At 44.5% G+C, this 22,173-nt stretch overlaps 1 protein-coding gene across 1 annotated transcript in view; it reads right to left on the bottom strand.

The window, feature by feature from the left end:
- The window catches only part of mtus2b (microtubule associated tumor suppressor candidate 2b), a 142,101-nt gene that overhangs the window by 88,641 nt on the left and 31,287 nt on the right, over window positions 1-22,173 (bottom strand). The window contains exons 2-4 of the mRNA XM_045703428.1: window positions 16,355-16,872; window positions 13,266-15,626; window positions 12,843-13,077 (exon numbers count right to left, since the gene is read on the bottom strand). Coding sequence (XP_045559384.1) covers window positions 12,843-13,077; window positions 13,266-15,626; window positions 16,355-16,621 — 2,863 coding nt within the window. The 5' untranslated portion in view covers window positions 16,622-16,872. The remainder of the gene's footprint in view (window positions 1-12,842; window positions 13,078-13,265; window positions 15,627-16,354; window positions 16,873-22,173) is intronic.

Below are 22,173 nucleotides of genomic sequence, written 5' to 3'. Positions count from 1 at the left end.
TAACCAAGCATGTCGCCAGTCATTGATCGAACAATTCATTTTGCACGCCGAACAACCCCAGGGAATTTCAGTAGCGCGCTGTGCGCATCTTCCCTCATCAACTCATCTCTGACCACTGGCTGCATCCTGCATTCAAGATCCCCTCCACAAGAAACTAACACTTGACCCCGTTAAACGTTAAAAACTACAGTCCGGTATCACTTCTTTCTTTTCTTTCCAAAACCCTTGATTGTGCTGATGTCTCTGACCAACTCTCTAGTTATCTCTCTCAGAATGATCTTCTTGAGCCTAACCAGTCAAGCTTCAAGACGGAGAATTGAACTGAGGCTCTCCGCTCTTTCAAAACTGACTCTCTCTCCTCTGTTCTCATCCTCCTAGATCTATGCGCTACCTTCAACACCGTGAACCATCAGATCCTCCTCTCCATCCTCTCAGGGTTGGGCGTCTCAGGCTCTGCACACTCCTGGATTGCATCCTACCTGGCAGGTATAAAGCAATTGCATAAAGCAATCACAGGTGTTGATTGGATTAGCTAAGACAACAACGGGTAAGACAACAACAACAGGTAAAATGGCGATGAATGGGCAGAGAAAATGCGGATCTGTGTCACATTGAGTGAGGCGGGTTACCAGAAGGTATATTTAATTTAAAAATAGAAAAGAGATTGGAAAATAAATTGAAATATATACAAAAAGACGAAAAATACAAAAAGTAAACGAGAGGACGACAAACCACGTCTGCACTGCTACGCCATCTTGGAAAACATCTGCTGCGCCCTGCGCTCGAAACCAGCTCTCTGTCTCCCCTTGTATTCATTACAACCTCAAGCTCAACCTTGAAAAAAACAGTCTTTGTCTTTGTCTACCAGGCGAAGACCTGCCCGCTCCAAGACATCTCCATCACGGTTAACAACTCCAGTGTTGCACTCCCAGAATGCAAAGAACCTTGGCATGACCCTGGATAATGCCCTGTCGTTCTCTGCAAACATCAAAGCAGTGACACGCTCCTGCAGGTTCATGCTCTACACCAGGGAAACAATACCTTCATGTTTTCATGTTTGGTATTACGATCCTTGTAGGGACCTAAAATGTATTTCCATTAAAAAAAAACTATTTTCCCTAACCCCTCACCCTAATTCTAACCCTACCCCCTAAAGCCTAAAATAGGTTTTGCCTTCGTAGGGACCTGGGAAATGTCCCCACGAGGGAGAATTTTCCTTGTTTTACGATCCTAGTGGGGACTTCCGGTACCCACAAAGGTAGTAACACACACACACACACACACACACACACACACACACACACACACACACACACACACACACACACACACACACACACACACACACACACACACGCACACACACACACATCGATTCGCTCCTCTAATCAAACCCAAATGCACCGAATCGTTCCTGTGTCGTATCGGAGCCCATGTATCTATACTGAACAAAAATACTATATATAATAATATATATATAAACATGTAAAGTGTCCCATGTTTCATGAGCTGAAATTATCCCAGAAATGTTCCATACGCACAAAAAGCACAAATTTGTTTACATTCCTCCCTGTTAGTGAGTATTTATCTGTGGTCAAGATAATCCATCCACCTGACAGGTGTGGCATATCCAGAAGCTGATTAAACAGCATGATCAAATCAAATCAATGTAAATAGTCCAGGTGGCCATTTGATTAATTGTTCAGCAGTCTTATAGCTTGGGGGTAAAAGCTGTTAAGGAGCCTTTTGGACCTAGACTTGGCACTCCGGTACAGCTTGCCGTGCGGTAGCAGAGAAAACAGTCTATGACTTGAGTGACTGGAGTCTTTGACAACTTTTTTTACCTTCCTCTGACACCGCCTATTATATAGGTCCTGGATGGCAGGAAGCTTGGCACCGCTGATGTATTGGGCTGTACACACAACCCTCTGTAGCACCTTACGGTCAGATTACAAGCAGTTGCCATACCAGGCGGTGATGCAAACGCTCAGGATGCTCTCGATGGTGCAGCTGTAGAACTTTTTGAGGATCTGGGGACCCATGCCAAATCTTTTCAGTCTCCTGAGGGGGGAAAGGTGTTGTCGTGCCCTCTTCACGACTGTCTTGGTGTGTTTGGACCATGATAGCTTGTTGGTGCTATGGACACCAAGGAACTTGAAACTCTCGACCCATTCCACTACAGCCCTGTCGATTTGAATGAGGGCGTGTTCGGCCCTCCTTTTCTTGTAGTCCACGATCAGCTCCTTTGTCTTGCTCACATTGAGGGAGAGGTTACTGTCCTGGTACCACACTGATCACCGACTCTCATCGTTGTCGGTGATCAGGCCTACCACTAATGATGGTGTTGGAGTCATGCCTGGCCATGCAGTCGTGAGTGAACAGGGAGTACAGGAGGGGACTGAGCAGGCACCCTTGAGGGTCCCCCGTCTTGAGGATCAGCGTGGCGGATGTGTTGTTACCTACCCTCACCACCTGGGGGCGGGCCGTCAGGAAGTCCAGGATCCAGTTGCAGAGGGAGGTGATTAGTCCCAGGGTCCTTAGTTTACTTAAGTTTATTAATTCGACCATTTAAAAAAAACAAGCACACATAAAACTTAAAAGCCATACATGCACATTAATAAAATCATGGAGGATAAAACACAATAAGGTCTGGGACTTATTTCCATTGTGGTCCTCTTGAGACAAGATGGCTGGACAAGATGGAACACAGTACGGCAGTGAAATAATAAAACAGAAAACAGAGAAGAAGAACATCTATCTCATCATTCCAGTTACATCATAGGGGTTATTCATATGGTCACAGAAGACATCAAAACATATTTTTACTTTATTTTTTAAAGCTGTCCAGAGAGGACGTTGTTTTTATGGGCAGAGGCAACTCATTCCATTCTGAGGCTCCAGTATACAAGAAAGTACCTTTCCCAGAATTACTCCTGAACCTGTATAAGAACACATCAGCAACACCTGATCTGGTGCTGTGATTGTGTGCATCCAGTAACACGAGGAAAGTAATCACTTAGATATCTGGGCGCAGGACCATAAATACTCCTGTAAAACAAATCTAGTCTAATCTGGGATACGTTAACCTCAACAGGTGTAACAGGGTTGGTTATGTTGGTTATGTTTCCACTTGCCTCTAAAGAATTGTGTATTTAATGTTCAAGCATTCTTATTGGTTGGTTCAACTCTGATGACAATAAGGCGTGTTGTGATTGGCCCCGCTTGCAGATAGAGGGAGATCGTGAACGTCAGGTCTTCCCAGTATGAAAATGTGATGCAAGGGGTAGGTCACGTTCTTAATACTGTTTTATATTTTATATTTTACAATGTGTATAAGTTTGCCGTGCATTACTGATTTATACATGTGTGGGTATATGGTACCTGTTAGGGATTGAGGGGCTTTCTGGGATGTGCTTTGGCATATAATTGCTGTAAATAAGTGTGTTAGCTAGCAGACACCGACGTAATGGTCACATAAGCCCACTGCTAACACAGTTGTCTTCATGCTACAGATTTTGCCATCAGTATCATTAAGCCCTGCACAACTAACGTGCTGTTTCCCATTTAACAACAGGAATAAATGATGCTCAACTGGGACCGCTGGCTGATGTGATTTATTAGGAGAAAACGCAACGCAAGGAGAGTACGATATACATCTGTTACACAGGCAGCCAGTTTAGGTCCTGAAAGCAGCTCCTGCCTATGTGAGTACGTGGACTCACCTTCAACACTACCCTGATCAGCTTATTCTGGGCTATCTGGAGCTTCCCCTTCATAAGTTTAGATAAGCCCCCAAACCAGGAAGTAGCTTAGTAATGAGCTTTGTGGGCACTATGGTGTTGAACACTGAGCTGTAGTCAATGAACAGCATTCTTACAGGTGTTCCTTTTGTCCAGGTGGGAAAGGGCAGTGTGGAGTGCAATAGAGATTGTGCCATCTGTGGATCTGTTTGGGCGGTGACCAGCCTTTCAAAGCATTTCATGGCTACCGACGTGAGTGCTACGGGGTGCTAGTCATTTAGGCAGGTTACCATCGCTTTCTTGGGCACAGGGACTATGGTGGTCCGCTTGAAACATGTAGATATTACAGACTTGGTCAGGGAGAGGTTGAAAATGTCAGTGAAGCCACTTGCCAGTTGGTCCACGCATGCTCTGAGTACACGTCCTGGTAAACTGTCTGGCCCCGCAGCCTTGTGAATGTTGACCTGTTTAAAGGTCTTGCTCACATCGGCTACGGACAGCGTGATCACACAGTTGTCCGGAACAGCTGGTGCTCTCCTGCACGCTTCAGTGTTGCTTGCCTCGAAGCGAGCATAAAAGGCATTTCGCTAGTCTTGTAGGATCGCGTCACTTGGCAGTGCGCGGCTGGGTTTACCTTTGTAGTCCGTAATAGTTTGCAAGCCTTGTCACATTCGACAAGCGTCAGAGCCAGTGTAGTAGGATTCAATCTTCGTCCTGTATTGATGCTTTGCCTGTTTGATGGTTCATCGGAGGGCATAGCGGGATTTCTTATAAGCGTCCAGATCAGTGTCCCGTTCCTTGAAACCGGCAGCTCTAACCTTTAGCTCGGTGCAGATGTTGCCTGTAATCCATGGCTTCTGGTTGGGATATGTACGTATGGTCACTGTGGGGATGATGTCATCGATGCACTTATTGATGAAGCCAATGACTGAGGTGGTGTACTCCTCAATGCCATTTGATGAACATATTCCAGTCTGTAGCGTAGCATCCGCATTATCTGACCATTTCCGTATTGAGCGAGTCACTGGTGCTTCCTGCTTTAGTTTTTGCTTGTAAGCAGGAATCAGCAGGATAGAATTATGGTCAGATTTGCCAAATGGAGGGTGAGGTAGAGCTTTGTATGCATCTCTGTGTGTGGAGTAAAGGTGGTCTAGAGTTTTTTCCCCTCTGGTTGCACATGTGACATGCTGGTAGAAATGAGGTAAAACCGATTTAAGTTTGCCCTGGCCACTAGGAGCGCTGCTTGTTTGCTTATGGCCTTTATACAGCTCGTTGAGTGCGGTCTTAGAGCCAGCATCGGTTTGTGGTGGTAAATAGACGGCTACGAATAATATAGACGAAAACTCTCTTGGTAGATAGTGTGGTCTACAGCTGTTCATGAGGTACTCTACCTCAGGCGAGCAATACCTTGAGACTTCCTTAATATTAGACATTGCGCACCAGCTGTTATTGACAAATAGACACAGCCACCCACCCCTCGTCTTACCAGACGTAGCTGTTCTGTCCTGCCGATGCACGGAAAACCCAGCCAACTGTATATTATCCATGTCGTCGTTAAGCCACGACTTGGTGAAACATAAGATATTATAGTTTTTAATGTCCCGTTGGTAGGATAGTCTCGAACAGAGATCATCCAGTTTATTCTAAAGTGATTACACGTCGGCCAACAGAACGGATGGTAGAGGCGGGTTACCAACTTGCCGGTGAATTCTCACAAGGTACCCCGATCTCCACCCCTGTATTTCAGTATTTTCTTCACGCGAATACGGGGATTAAAGAAAAAAGAATTGTCCAGTTCGAGGTGAGTAATCGCTGTTCTGATATCCAGAAGCTCTTTGACGGTCATAAGAGATGGTAGCAGCAACATTATGTACTAAATAAGTTACAAACAATGCGAGAAAAAATAAATTAAAATAATAGCACAGTTGGTTAGAAGCCCGTAAAACAGCAGCCATCCTCTCCGGCGCCATTATCATTACACAGGTGTACCTTGTGCTGGGGAAAATAAAAGGTTACTCGAAAATGTGCAGTTTTGTCACACAACACAATTCCACAGGTGTCTCAAGTTTTGAGGGATTGTCCAATTGGCCTGCTGACTGCAGGAATGTCCACCAGAACTGTTGCCAGAGATTTGAATGCTAATGTCTCTACCATAAGCCGCCTCTTCAAATAATATTTTTGCAGGACTCTCCTTGCGAATGATTTTGCCGAAGATTGTATCTCCGCCAGCCTGGGCAACCTGAGCTTTTTAAGAAAACAAAGTGAGAACAGAACAAAACAAATAATTTTTCTTGTACCCTGAAATATGTAACAATTAACTTTTTTTAAATGTTGTATTTAAGAGGGGTTGAGTGAATCTTAACTTTTCAACAATAGATCTATAATAATCACCATTAAAGCCTGTAAATGTTTAACATTATTCTTTTTTTTGTTGGTGCTTCTAATTTGGCAGTACATCCAACTGGCCTTACAACTGCAGACCAGGCGTAACCACAGCAGCCCAGGTCCTCCACATCCGGGCTTCTTTACCTGCGGGGTCACCTGAGACCAGCCACCAGGACAGCTGATGAAACTGAGGAGTATTTCTGTCTGTAATAAAGCCCATTTGTGCAGAAAAAAATAATTGTGATTGGCTGGGCCTGGCTCTGCAGTGGGTGGGCTTGGCTCCCAAGTGGGTGGGCATATGCCCTCCCAGGCCCATCCATGGCTGCGCCACTGCCCAGTCATGTGAAATCCATAGATTAGGGCCTAATTAATTTATTTCAATCGACTGATTTCCTTATATGAATTGTAACTCAGTGAAATCGTTGAAATTGTTGCATGTTGCGTTAATATTTTTGTTCATTATAGATATGTATTGAATCATCTTGAAAGGGAAAGACGCACATCCTTACACTGTTACTCCGTTCTCCCTTATGGCCGCAGGCTGGCCATACAGCTGCTCAATCTCAGATCATGTGCCTACCGCAGGCCTGGTCCCTGTGATGACAGCCTATTAATATGTCAGAGTCATTTCTCTCTCTGTCTGATAGGATGGAGGGATGGAGGGAGGATGAGACCGTGATGGAGAGAGCCACATGAATGATTACTCATGGTTTTGAAACACTTTAAATATCTCCTAATTACATAACGCTACATAACACTCTATAACGCTATATAACGCCCAATAATGTTATATAATGCTACATGACTCTATAATGCCTACATAATGCTCTATAATGCTATATAGTGCTACACAACGCTCTATAATGCTACATAACGCTCTACAGTGCTACATAATGCTCTATAATGCTACATAAAGCTCTATAACGCTACATCTCCTAATTAAATAACGCTACATAACACACTATAATGCTACACAACGCTCTATAATGCTACATAACACACTATAACGCTACATAACACACTATAATGGTACATAATGCTACATAGCAGTACATAAACATTCATAACGCCTCATAAACAATCAGCGATCATGTGTTTGTAAGCTGAATAGATGAGCCAGTCAGTTCTTCCACAGTGAGAAATATTATGTTTTAGTTGGTACTTCTGTCAAGCGATGTACCAGTTCCACTGCTGCCAGTCATTTGTACTTCAAAGGCTGTAGGTGTCTGCAGTCAAGCCTCATTAATATTTATTAACTGAAATGACTACGGTATTTCTTACAATAACTTCTAGAAAATAAATTTGTCCATCTGCCCCAGGGCTTGGTAACTAGGACGATGCTGGCGAAGGTAGCAGAGAGGAGAAAAATCCTTCAACATCAAAGTATTGCTGACTAAATTAACTTAACATAACCAGTCAATGAACCATTCCACTAATTAGGTGCTTTTTGAGTAGTGTGAGTTGTTGGGGGGGGGAACCCGATTTTATTTCACCTAATTTTAACATTCTGTCATAATGTTTAACTTAATTAAAAACACATTTCAAGAAGTTAAAGGTCCCCATGCAGTCTTTTTAATAAAACATTTTTAATCATCACTGTTTGTCTAATAAATCATAGTGTGTGTTAATTTCCTGAAAATATATTCTTTGTAATTTATTTCCCTAAGCTTCCTTTTGCCATTGAAATGCTCAGTCTGACTGTGTGGGAGTGTTAATACAAAAAAAAAAAGAGTATATATTTACATATACAGCCCTGAGTGGCAGATAGGATCATCTAGACCAGGGGTGTCAAACTCAAATACCCAGTGGGCCAAAATGTAAAACCTGAACAAAGTCGCGGGCCAACATTGAACAAATGAACCTTTTAATATGGACCCAAACAAGTTTTGCTTTAACATTGAATATGGAACAAGCATCGCTTATTACCATACAATATATAATTTAATAGTGGAGACATGCAAAATCGAATTTCAAATGAAAAAACACATCAATGGCATTCATTTATTAAATAAATAAAATGTAAATAAAAATCGTATGCCTCTTTTCTATTTGCAGCCTTCTGATTTAAATACCAAAATAAACTTTTTCCACTGGCTAATAATTTTACAAATAAAATGATAATAAATCAATCAACCATTCAAGCCCATGCCTTGTAGCAAGAAAAAGTGCACAAAGAAAACGTTAATTATTGCACACTGATCTAATCTGATGTGCCCAAGCCAGATACCTGGCATCTCTTCTTGGATGCTAGTTCATCAATGTCTGGGCTCAGGCTCTGAGCTGAAAAAAATCCTCAGTATCGAGCGAAGGTGTTCATCAGTCAGACGTCTCCTGTGAGTTGTTTTGGTCATCTTCATCGAGGAGAAAAGTTGCTCGCATAGATAAGTGCTGCAGAACATGGAGAGCATGTGAGCAGCTTGGGTGCGGAGCTGAGGCATTGTGTCAGGGATGAACCGTGGAAACTGTGCGGCGCCCACAGCATCATACTTTGACTTCAGCGTGTCGTTGCCCTGGAGTTCAATCAGCTCCATTTGGATGTTGGTTGGTGCATTTTCCACATCAACTGCGAAGGGATTACTAAGCAGTTCAAACCTGAAGTCGGCAAATCGCCGGCTAAACTCAGCGGCGAGAACACTGAGTTTTTCAGCAAACTGTGCGCATGGGAACACGGCGGTAGAGATCTGCGCTTTTATGGTTTGGCAGCAGGGAACATGGCAAGGGTTTCCTTGCAGCATCTGATTCTCCCACAGGCACAGTTTAGTTTTAAAGGCCCTCACTGCAGCGTACATGTCTGTGATGATGCGCCCCCCGCCCCTGAAGCTGCAGGTTCAGCGCATCGAGATGGCTCGAGATGTCACAGAGAAAGGCCAGCTCACACAGAAACTTTTGCTCCCGGAGCTCTGCTGTATCCTTCCCTTTGGTTTCCAGGAATTGACATATTTCCTCACGCAGCTCGAAACATCTGTTCAGTACTTTTCCTCTGCTTAGCCATCTCACCTCTGTGTGATACGGCACGTCTGCGTATTCCGAACCACACTCCTCTAGAAAAAATGTAAACTGGCGGTGATTCAGACCTTTGGCTCTTATAAAGTTGTGTTACTGTGGTCATAACATGTTCCATCTTTAGGGCTTTGGCACACAGTGATTCCTGATGTATGATGCAGTGGTAAACAGTTAGCTCACCTGCACAGTTCTCTTCCCGCATCTTCTCCCGAACCATGCCCACCAGTCCACTCTTTTTACCGCACATCGCTGGCGCACCATCTGTCGTTAATCCAACGAGTTTATCCCACGGCAGCTTTATTTCAGTTACACATTTGGAAACCTCCTCAAAGATTTCCTTTCCTGTGGTTGTGCCATGCATTGATTTGAATCCCAATAGCTCCTCCCTAACACACAGATTTGAGTCCACTCCACGGATGAAGACTGACAGCTGAGCAGTATCAGATGCGTCGCAGCTCTCATCCACAGCGAGGGAGAACGCAACAAAATCTTTTCCCTTTTCCATCAGCTGGTCATACAGATTGGTGGCAAGATCACATGTGCGATCAGCTACTGTGTTCCTGGTCAGGCTCACGTTTGAAAATGCTTGCTTTTTCTCTGGGCATACGAGGTCACAAACTTTCATCATGCACTTTTTCACGAACTCTCCCTCATTAAAGGGCCGGGCTGATTTTGCGATCTCTGCTGCCACTACAGCAGCCTCACTTTGTGATGTGGCTTTTTTGAACATATTCTGTTGTGAAACCAAACTTCTTTTCATCTCCTCTACTTTCTGGCTCCTTTGAGTCATGTCCAGGTCCTTGTATTTGTCATGGTGTTTCGTTTCATAGTGTCGTCTAATGTTGTACTCCTTACTTACAGCCACGTTGACTCCACAAACAAGACAAACAGGTTTGTCTTTTACATATGTAAACAGATATTCTGCCTCCCACTTGTCCAGAAAGCTCCTGTTTCTGCCTTTCTTTTCGCCATTTTTAGGAAGGGATAGCGCGCTGACAGTTGTAGCGTCTATGTTGCTATGACTACTGTCACAGAGGAGAGGGCGTTTCTGGGTCCTGTCCTGATTGGCGCGTGAAAACAACAGCAGAGCATTATGGGATTCGTAGTATTAGCGGTGAATGCGCTGTATAATACCGGCGGGCCAGCTCTAGTAGTAATTTGGTATTGTCTCGCGGGCCAAATATAATTGACACCCATGATCTAGACTCTAGAGCCCACCCCGCTTACCCCTTCATGTAGGAGGATACATATGCAAATAAAAACGACTGGTCATTGGTCAGAATAATCCGATCAGATTGTGATGTCATGCTGTGTGCCATTTTTTTCCTTCTTTCTTTAAGCTCTACACTGAAAGGGCATTTTCATCATTTTCCAGTTTCAAAGTGTTATTTCGACCTCGGTGTGGAATAAAAAATAAAAAAAATGGAAAATCTAGTTTGACTGCCCCTTTAAATCAAATAAAAAAAGACTACAGTAAATTCATATTAAGTGCTAAATAAAGTAAAAGAGTTTAATCAATTTCATCTTTAAATCAGCCATAAATCAGCCCTTGTGACAGAGGGGATGGAAGCTTGTTGAGTGCAACAGGGTGAGGGGCAATTGAATGAAAACTTCACAAAAAACATTGACATTGTTAAAATATTTCCAGCCAGGGTTGACGTGTTATGCTCGTCCTGTTCAGTTTTACACCACAAAATGGCCTAAAACTGTGGAACCAGCTCAGCTACTTTTACATTATGATGTTCAATGTTTCTTTAGAAACATTATTAAAATTAGTGTCAACCCAGTTCATGTAACAGGGTTAACCTTAAAATGAGGGAAAGGTTTATTTTGTCTTTCTTAAAATGAATCACTAATAACATGAAATAAATAATGACTGTCAAAGCAAAAATGACTGTCAAAGAAACAAAATAACTAGGGCTTTACAATGATGGTAAAAACTTGGAGAAATGTTGGGGTATAACTGGGTTAAAATCTTCCTAGAAGACACAGAGGGTGCACAGACAAAATGCTGAATTTTGGCACTTTAGCAAGTCTTTATTAATGTATTCCATCTAAATTATTATTATTTTTATTGAACCTTTATTTAATTAGGCAAGTCAGTTAAGAACAAATTCTTATTTTCAATGACAGCCTACCGGAGAACAGTGGGTTTAACTGCTTTGTTCAGGGGCAGAACGACAGATTTTTTTTATTTTGTCAGCTCGGGGTTTCAATCTAGCAACCTTTCGGTTACTAGTCCAACGTTCTAACCACTAGGCTACCTGCCACCCAAATTAAATGGAAAAAGCAGTCAAAAAACAGATTTCTTATGTTTTATATATATTTCCACACTATGTGGTTAGAATAGAGAAATGGAAAATTATGATAATGCATTTTAGTGTAAGAGCTGTTTGAAAAGCCCACCTGAAAATGCCAGCTTGTTTGACTGGGTGTTAATAAACCAATAACAGTAAAGAAAGTCCTCTCTGTCAATAACAGCTAGTTTTCAGGTTACACATCCCTCCCATTAGGCTCCTCCAATTAGGCCCCTCTCTCAGACCACAGTCCTAGCTCATTTTTTATCAACATGATAGTTCTAGAACACGCAGCTGGAACATATCAACATGATAGTTCTAGAACACGCAGCTGGAACATATCAACATGATAGTTCTAGAACACGCAGCAGGAACATATCAACATGATAGTTCTAGAACACGCAGCAGGAACATATCAACATGATAGTTCTAGAACACGCAGCAGGAACATATCAACATGATAGTTCTAGAACACGCAGCAGGAACATATCAACATGATAGTTCTAGAACACGCAGCAGGAACATATCAACATGATAGTTCTAGAACACGCAGCAGGAACATATCAACATGATAGTTCTAGAACACGCAGCAGGAACATATCAACATGATAGTTCTAGAACACGCAGCAGGAACATATCAACATGATAGTTCTAGAACACGCAGCAGGAACATATCAACATGATAGTTCTAGAACACGCAGCAGGAACATATCAACATGATAGTTCTAGAACACGCAGCAGGAACATATCAACATGATAGTTCTAGAACACGCAGCAGGAACATATCAACATGATAGTTCTAGAACACGCAGCAGGAACATATCAACATGATAGTTCTAGAACACGCAGCAGGAACATATCAACATGATAGTTCTAGAACACGCAGCAGGAACATATCAACATGATAGTTCTAGAACACGCAGCAGGAACATATCAACATGATAGTTCTAGAACACGCAGCAGGAACATATCAACATGATAGTTCTAGAACACGCAGCAGGAACATATCAACATGATAGTTCTAGAACACACAGCAGGAACATATCAACATGATAATTATAGAACACGCAGCAGGAACATATCAACATGATAGTTCTAGAACACGCAGCAGGAACATATCAACATGATAGTTCTAGAACACGCAGCAGGAACATATCAACATGATAGTTCTAGAACACGCAGCAGGAACATATCAACATGATAGTTCTAGAACACGCAGCAGGAACATATCAACATGATAGTTCTAGAACACGCAGCAGGAACATAGCGTAACATTCTAGCAGCAACATACTGTAATTCTATAATGGTGAACAGCAGCTGTAGAGAAGACTCTCCCTCCCCTTTCCCCCTCTCCCCCTCTCCCTCACCCTCCCTCTGTCCTTCCAGCCTCCCCTCAGCCTCTTGGGCTCTGTCTCACCTGTGGAGTCATGGTTTCCATGGTTGTTCCCTGGCGGTGCCTGCTGCTGTCCTGGATGGCTGAGGGTCACGACCCCTGACCGCTGACCGGTCTGGCCCTGGAACATAGTCCTGTTCTTGGCTGCAGCAGGCTGCCGGGTGACGGCCCCTAACCCCAGCTGGGGCCCTCTGGGCCTGGGGGAACGGTAGAGGCCTGTCCCCTCCTGGGGAGCCAGCTGTGAAGGTGCTGGAGCCAACTAGACCAGAGACAAACAACGTCAGTTATTATCAGTTCGCTTCATTTCAGTTTTAGCTCAATTCATTAAATGATATTATATTTCATTAAAGTTTTGTATCAGTCAGCACGCAGAAAAGGATTTGATTTTCAAGCATGTGAACATTTGGCTTCTACAAATACACACAAGACCATACCACACCCTCTCACCTCATGCATGTATCTGTCAGTCAGTTCCCCATGAAAGCTCTCAGAGTTCAAAGAGAGGTTGTGAGGAGGAGGGTGGCTGGGAGGTTTGATGCCCAGCGACGTCATGCCGGTACCCGGGGGAAAGTATCCTGCCTTCTGCATCTCCTGACGGTACTTATCAAAGAGTATATTAGAGGAGCAGAGCACCTGTGAGGCCTTAGAATGGGGCTCTGCCTTGTGGGGCTTTCTGTGGGCTGTAGGAGGGCTGGGGTGGGAAAAGGACAGGCGGAGAGGGAGTGTCAAGGCTTCATTTGGGTCAACCTCTGTCCCCTGGGACTTCACCTGAGGGGTCTTACGGACGTACGTGATGATCTTGGGACGGGCGGGTTTGGGTTTGTGAGGAGAGGCCCTCCTAGGGTCTGCAGGTGGCTGTGGGGAGATGGGTTTGGGGATGTTGCTGATTACACATACCTTACTCGGCGCTTTGAGGCCACTGGTGGTACCCCTCTGTGGGGAGTCGCTGCGGTCCTGGCTGGAGGCTCGGTTGCTGGCCTTGGCTGGAGAGGTGGAGGAGGGAGGTCTGGAGCTGGTCTTGGCGGGGGAGGAGGGGGCTGGTCTCCTGGGGGACCAGGGAGGGGTGGCGGGGCGGCTGGGGCTCCTGCTGGGGCTACCCCAGGGCTTCCTCCCATCCAGGCTAGAAGGACTGGAGCTACGTTCAAACGAGCCCTGCTTCCTCAACGTTCTGTCGAAGGATGCCTCTTTCATCAACGTTCTATCTAAGAAAGGTTCTTTCTTCAAGCTTCTATCAAACGAGGCCGACTTCTTTGTGGTGTTTTCAAACAAGGTTGTTTTCTTTAGGCTTTGTTCAAACGAAGTCGTTTTCTTCATGCTTTGTCCGAAGGAGCCTTGTTCCTTTGAGGTTTTATCAAAAGAGCCATGCTTCTTCAAGCTTCTGGTTTCAACAGATTGAATCCCATTTGTGCCTGACTTGGCGGGTAAGTTGTGGTTCATATCAGGGGGTATCACCTTGTGGTCCTCAGCTGCCTTCCTTTCACTACCTCTAGCATCCTGGTGGTCCTCAGCTGCCTTCCCCCCACTACCTCTAGCATCCTGGTGGTCCCCAGCTGCCTTCCCCCCACTACCTCTAGCATCCTGGTGGTCCTCAGCTGCCTTCCCCCCACTACCTCTAGCATCCTGGTGGTCCCCAGCTGCCTTCCCCCCACTATCTCTAGCATCCTGGTGGTCCACAGCTGCCTTCCCTTCACTACCTCTAGCATCCTGGTGGTCCTCAGCTGCCTTCCCTTCACTACCTCTAGCATCCTGGTGGTCCACAGCTGCCTTCCCCCCACTACCTCTAGCATCCTGGTGGTCCCCAGCTGCCTTCCCCCCACTACCTCTAGCATCCTGGTGGTCCTCAGCTGCCTTCCCTTCACTACCTCTAGCATCCTGGTGGTCCACAGCTGCCTTCCCCCCACTACCTCTAGCATCCTGGTGGTCCTCAGCTGCCTTCCCCCCACTACCTCTAGCATCCTGGTGGTCCCCAGCTGCCTTCCCCCCACTACCTCTAGCATCCTGGTACCTCTGCTCCAGATTCTGGTTGTGCTCTTCATTGCCCTGATCTTCCTCCATGTTCTGCTGACATTTACAACGACCCACTACGACGTTGTTACTGACTTGTGCTTCCGCAACGACAACCTCCTCAGTTGTGTTCTGGTTTAGATCGAGGTCAGCTCGTTGTATTGTGCTTTTAGATGGAGCCTGAGGTTGTTTGGATCGCTGAGAGGCCTTGGACCGGTCTGAGATGGTGGTACAAGACTGGAAGGCCAGGGTGAGATCCTCTGAGATGGTCCCGTCTGGTCCTGAGGGTCCAGAGGGGACATGCCAGGAGTCTGTGGTGGTGGCCTGTGTCCGTCCAGCGGTGTCCAGAGCACTGACCAGACTCCCATCCGGACTGAACATAGTAGACAGGCGGGACACCAAGACATGGTTCTCAGAGCTGAACTCTGTCCTCGTCACATACTCCGCCGTCCCTCTGGTTCCTCCAGAGCCCATGGTGGCGGCGTCCTGCCCGTTGGAGCCACGTTGAATAGTCCTCCTCCCTCCTCCCTCTCTACTGTCAGAGACTAGATCCACTATGGAGACAGGCTGATCCAGGAGAATCTGCCGTGCACTTCCTTTCACTCCTACTCTTAGTCCTACTCCTTCACATACTTCCTCCTCCTCCTCCTCCTCTTCCTCCTCCTCCTCCTCCTCTACCAGGTATGCCTCCAGCTCCTGACATTCTAACATCTCAAACTCGGCCAGCTCCGGGTCGTCACACCGAGAGTCTGTCCCCCAGATGATAATCTTGTTCTTCTGCTCCTCTGTGACTGTCTGAGACACCTGTTCAGGTAAACGTTTGATTCATCATCACTATATAAATAGCATTAAAGACTTTAAAAAAAGAGATACCAACTATGTGTACTATATAGACAGGCATCAGGAGAGTCAAACAGTCAAATTAATAAATAAATAGAATTCAGTGCTCTTGCTAAGAATGATCTTTAGTATGTGGCAGTCTGGCTTATTGGCGATTGTGTATCGCTTAGTACTTCTCAGTTCTGTAAGTCACTCAGGTGTGTAAGTAAGTTAAATGTGTAAGTTACTCAGATCTGTAAGTCACTCAGATGTTTAAGTCAGTCAGATCTGTAAGTCAGTCAGATCTGTAAGTCAGTCAGATGTTTAAGTCAGTCAGATGTTTAAGTCAGTCAGATCTGTAAGTCAGTCAGATGTTTAAGTCAGTCAGATGTTTAAGTCAGTCAGATCTGTAAGTCAGTCAGATGTTTAAGTCAGTCAGATCTGTAAGTCAGTCAGATGTTTAAGTCAGTCAGATCTGTAAGTCAGTCAGATGTTTAAGTCAGTCAGATGTTTAAGTCAGTCAGATCTGTAAGTCAGTCAGATGTTTAAGTCAGTCAGATCTGTAAGTCAGTCAGATGTTTAAGTCAGTCAGATGTTTAAGTCAGTCAGATCTGTAAGTCAGTCAGATGTTTAAGTCAGTCAGATCTGTAAGTCAGTCAGATGTTTAAATCAGTCAGATGTTTAAGTCAGTGGATGAATGTAGAGCCTCATACCTCAGTGGTCTGAGACATCAGGGGGGGCAGAGTGTCAACATCTCCTCCTGTACTCTCCCCTCCGCCGTCGCTGCCCCCCTCCCCCGTCTGGATCATCTGGTTCGCATTAGCATCCCCATCGGGTGTCACCGCCCCCACTCCCCCTCCCCCGGCCTGCTGGTTCTGGTTGTTGCTCCTGACCTCACCAACATGGCTGTTCTGGTTGTTGTTCCCGACCTCACCAACATGGCTGTGGCCGATGGCCGGCTCGCCTTGCTGGCCACTCATTATGACCTCACGTCAGTTCTGTTCTGATTTCCTTCCTTCACTTAGTCACTCGGCCATCCATTAGATAACGCTGTGTACCCACAACTCTCAGGGTCTGGGGCTCTGGGTCTCTCTCTCTCTCTCTGCCTTATAGCATGAGCCCAGAGCTGGCTTCACATCTCTCTCCTGTCCTGTGTGGTCCTGGAGGTTTAGGGTATGGGCTGTCTCACTGAGGAGAGGAGGTGGGTCGCATGGCATCGGAGATCCTTAACCTGACAGAAAACAAGACAAACCAATCATGTAGACATATCGTATTAATGACCTCTGTAGAATAATCTCACATCATGACATGCTACGTAAAGTTTTTATGACAAAAGATTGACACTTAAAAAGTTAGCAGAAAATGTCAAGACATTTTATGCATTTTGATACAGAGGGTTTTGCTACTTTATAGTAACCCCCCTCCCCTGAGTGGCACAGCGGTCTAAGGCACTGCATCTCAGCTATATATATATATATAGATATGCTATATGACTGTGGTAATGCATATGTTGTCATATCACTGGTTCTCCCTAGCAACGAGCATCGCTACACTTCAGCAAATCCGTGGGAGGACATTCCCTAAGGTACACACACACACACACACACACACACACACACACACACACACACACACACACACACACACACACACACACACACACACACACACACACACACACACACACACACACACACACACACACACACACACACACCAACTGTCAGCAATATTCCAGCCAGCAGCCACCTTCAATGAATAAGCTACAGGGAACTACTGCAATAACAATGAGTGTAGGGTATGCTAACCTGCTATCTGTACACTGGTTCACTATCACTGATAGCATAACCTGCTATCTGTACACTGGTTCACTATCACTGATAGCATAACCTGCTATCTGTACACTGGTTCACTATCACTGATAGCATAACCTGCTATCTGTACACTGGTTCACTATCACCGATAGCATAACCTGCTATCTGTACACTGGTTCAATATCACTGATAGCATAACCTGCTATCTGTACACTGGTTCACTACCACTGATAGCATAACCTGCTATCTGTACACTGGTTCACTATCACTGATAGCATAACCTGCTATCTGTACACTGGTTCACTACCACTGATAGCATAACCTGCTATCTGTACACTGGTTCACTATCACTGATAGCAGTAAAGCTAATTATTCTGAAGTAAACTGCATATTTTTTTAACATACTGATTCATGTCTGGGGATGCTTTGAAAACAACTGTACCTGAAAACATGGTACCATAAATTACCATGTCACTCTTTTTGATAAAACGGTGTTGCATGGGGAAATATTAGAGGGATTAAAAACATCCTGTGAAGAAATGTCTCGGGATTTAGACGGATTCAAAACATCCTGTGAAGAAATGTCTCGGGATTTAGACGGATTCAAAACATCCTGTGAAGAAATGTCTCTCGGGATTTAGACGGATTCAAAACATCCTGTGAAGAAATGTCTCTGGGGATTTAGACAGATTCAAAACATCCTGTGAAGAAATGTCTCTAGGGATTTAGACGGATTCAAAACATCCTGTGAAGAAATGTCTCGGGATTTAGACGGATTCAAAACATCCTGTGAAGAAATGTCTTTGGGGATTTCCCCCCTTCCCCCTCTCCTCCTCCACTCTCCCTCTACGAGGTCTGCCCTAGTTTTCAAACACTTATTCTTTCATCTCAAAAATAATTATTCCAAAAAGAAGATGAAAAATATACCATAGGCATTTAGAGATCTTTTTGATGTTTGAGTGGCATTACTTATGAAACACTGTAGCTCTCCCAAGAGAAGACATGTTTACTAACACATGACTACATGAACACAAGCCCACACACCTACTGAAATCTGGACACTGAATAGAAACCCTCAGTAACATTTTCAAGAAAACAAACATCTACAAACAAACATTTTCCAAAGGAACCAGAGCAGATTACACAGAGGAATAGTTTGGGCCTTCTTTTCTGTCTGAAGTGATTATTCCCAGGCAGAGAACGAACCCATCTAATTGGAAAAGCTCCCTAACGATGAGCAAACTACAGAGAGTCAGAATATGACATTCACAGGAGTGGACAGGAAAGGAGGGGTGAGGAGAGGAGTGGGACATGAGAAGAGAGGGGAGGAGAGGAGGAGTAAAGAGGGAAGAATAGGAGAGGAGAGGGAAGGAGAGGAGAGGGAAGGAAAGGAGTGGAGTGGACAAGAGAGGAGAGGGAAGGAAAGGAGAGGAGAGGACAGAAGAGGAGAGGAGAGGAGAGGAGAGGAGAGGAGAGGAGAGGAGAGGAGAGGAGAGGAGAGGAGAGGAGAGGAGAGGAGAGGAGAGGAGAGGAGAGGAGAGGAGAGGAGAGGAGAGGAGAGGAGGGGAGATTTGTCAGTGCTGAACTAAATGGTATTGATAAGGCAATAACTATCACAAGGTACATACTACCACTTAAGAGAGAGAGCTTTATGTTTATTCATAAAGTATTCAGACACCTTGAACTTTTCCAAATTTTGTTACGTTACAGTCTTATTCTAAAATGAAAAAAATTAAAATAAATCATCATCAATCTAAATGCAATAGCCCATAATGACAAAGTGACAACAAGTTTTTAGAAATTTTTGCAAATGTATTAAAATAAAAAAGCTGAAATACCTTATTTACATAAGTATTCAGACCCTTTGCTATGAGACTTGAAATTGAGCTCAGGTGCATCCTGTTTCCATTGATCATCCTTGAGATGTTTCTACAACTTGATTGGAGTCCACTTGTGGTAAATTAAATTGATTGGACATGATTTGGAAAGATACTCACCCGTCTATACAAGGTCCCACAGCTGACAGAGCATGTCAGAGTAAAAACCAAGCCATGAGGTCGAAGGAATTGTCCGTATAGCTCTGAGACAGGATTGTGTCGAGGCACAGATCTGGGTAAGGGTACCAAAACATTTCTGCAACATTGAAGGTCCCCAAGAACACAGTGGCCTCCATCATTCTTAAATTGAAGAAGTTTGGAACCACCAAGACTCTTCCTAGAGCTGGCCGCCCAACCAAACAGAGCAATCGGGGGAGAAGTGCCTTGGTCAGGGAGATGACCAAGAACCCGATGGTCACTCTGACAGAGCTCCAGAGTTGCTCTGTGGAGATGGGAGAACCTCCCAGAAGGACAACCATCTCAACAGCACTCCACCAATCATGCCTTTATGGTAGAATGGTGAGACGGAAGCCACTCCTCAGTAAAAGGCACATGACAGCCTGCTTGGAGTTTGCCAAAAGGCACATAAAGTACTCAGACCATGAGAAACAAGACTCTCTGTTCTGATGAACCCTTTGGCCTGAATGCTAAGCGTCACATCTGAATGAAACCTGGCACCATCCCTACAGTGAAGCATGGTGGTGGCAGCATCATGCTGTGGGGATGTTTTTCAGCGGCAGGGACTGGGAGACTAGTCAGGATCGAGCCAAAGATGAACGGAGTAAAGTACAGAGAGATCCTTGATGAAAACCTGCTCCAGAGCGCTCAGGACCTCAGACTGAGGCGAAGGTTCACCTTACAACAGGACAACAACCCTAAGCACACAGCCAAGACAATGCAGGAGTGGCTTCGGGACAAGTCTCTGAATGTCCTTGAGTGGCCCAGACTTGAACCCGATCGAATATCTGTGGAGAGACCTGAAAATAGCTGTGCAGCGACGCTCCCCAACCAACCTGACAGAGCTTGAGAGGGATCTGCAGAGAAGAATGGGTAAAACTCCTCAAATACAGGTGTGCTAAGCTTGTAGCATCATACCCAAGAAAACTCAAGGCTGTAATCACTGTCAAAGGTGCTTCAACAAAGTACTGAGTAAAGTGTCTGAATACTTATGTAAATGTCATTTTTCTGTTTATTTTTAATACATTTGCAAATATTTCTAAAAACCTGTTTTTGCTTTGTCATCATGGGGTATTGTGTGTAGATTGATGAGTAAAAAACCCAAATGTAATCCATTTTAGAATAAGGCTGTAATGTAACAAAATGTGGAAAAAGTAAACCGGTCAAAATACTTTCTGAATGCACTGTCTCTACCTCAAATACCTTCTACCCCTGTACAGTGATATTGTTGTATTGGTACTAGTACTTCCTGTATATAGCTCCACATTGATCTGGTACTTCCTGTATATAGCTCCTCATTGATCTGGTACTGGTACTCCCTGTATATAGCTCCACATTGATCTGGTACTGGTACTTCCTGTATATAGCTCCACATTGATCTGGTCCTCCCTGTATATAGCTCCACATTGATCTGGTACTTCCTGTATATAGCTCCACATTGATCTGGTACTGGTACTTCCTGTATATAGCTCCACATTGATCTGGTACTTCCTGTATATAGCTCCACATTGATCTGGTACTGGTACTCCCTGTATATAGCTCCACATTGATCTGGTACTTCCTGTATGTAGCTCCACATTGATCTGGTACTTCCTGTATATAGCTCCACATTGATCTGGTACTTCCTGTATATAGCTCCACATTGATCTGGTACTTCCTGTAAATAGCTTCATTCTTGTGTATTTTATTCCTCTTGTGTTATTATTTTTAACTTTGCATCGTTGGGAAGGGCTCCGAAGTAAGCGTTTCACGATCAAGTCTACACCTGTTGTATTCGGCGCATGTGACAAATAACATTTCATTTGATTTAAGAGAGAGGCAGTGAGAGAAAAGAGAGAGAGAGACAAAGATACAGAGAGACAAAAACAGACAAAGAGAGAGAGAGAGACCGAGAGACCGAGAGAGAGAGAGAGATAGACCTACACTACCAGTCAGAAGTTTGGACACACCTACTCATTCAAAGGTTTTTCTTTATTTTTACTATGTTCTACATTGTAGAATAATAGTGAAGACATCAAAACTATGAAATAACACATGGAATCATGTAGTAACCAAAAAAGTGTAAACAAATCAAAATATATTTCATGTTTTAGATTCACACACTTGGCATTCTCTCAACCAGCTTCACCTTGAATGCTTTTCCAACAGTCCTGAAGCAGTTCGCTTGTAGTCCTTAGGAAACTGTGCAGTATTTAGTTTTTTATGTATTATTTCTTACATTGTTAGCCCAGAAAAACTTAAATGTTATTACATAGAGCCAGGAAGAACTATTGGATATCAGAGAGACGTCAATTTACCAGCACTACGACCAGGAATACGACTTTCCCAAAGCGGATCCTTTGTCTGCACCTCCCAGGGCATTTGAACTTATTCCAGAGGCCGACCCAAAACAACGCCGTCGGAGGAGAGGGAGCCGGAGCGGTCTTCTAGTGAGGCTTCGGATGCACACACCCCACCCACCGCTTCCCAGTATATTACTCGCTAATGTCCAGTCCCTAGTTAACAAAGTTGATGAAATTAGGGCAAGAGTTGCTTTCCAAAGAGATATCCGGGATTGTAACATATTCTGTTTCACGGAGACATGGCTAGCTGGAGAAATGCTGTCGGAGTCTGTACAGCCAATGGGATTTTCAGTGCATCGCGCCGACAGGAACAAACATCTCT

The sequence above is a fragment of the Salmo salar genome, chromosome ssa20 (genome assembly GCF_905237065.1).
Source record: "Salmo salar chromosome ssa20, Ssal_v3.1, whole genome shotgun sequence".
Classification (NCBI taxonomy): Eukaryota; Metazoa; Chordata; class Actinopteri; order Salmoniformes; family Salmonidae; genus Salmo; species Salmo salar.
This window is presented reverse-complemented; position numbering and strand designations above follow the sequence as displayed.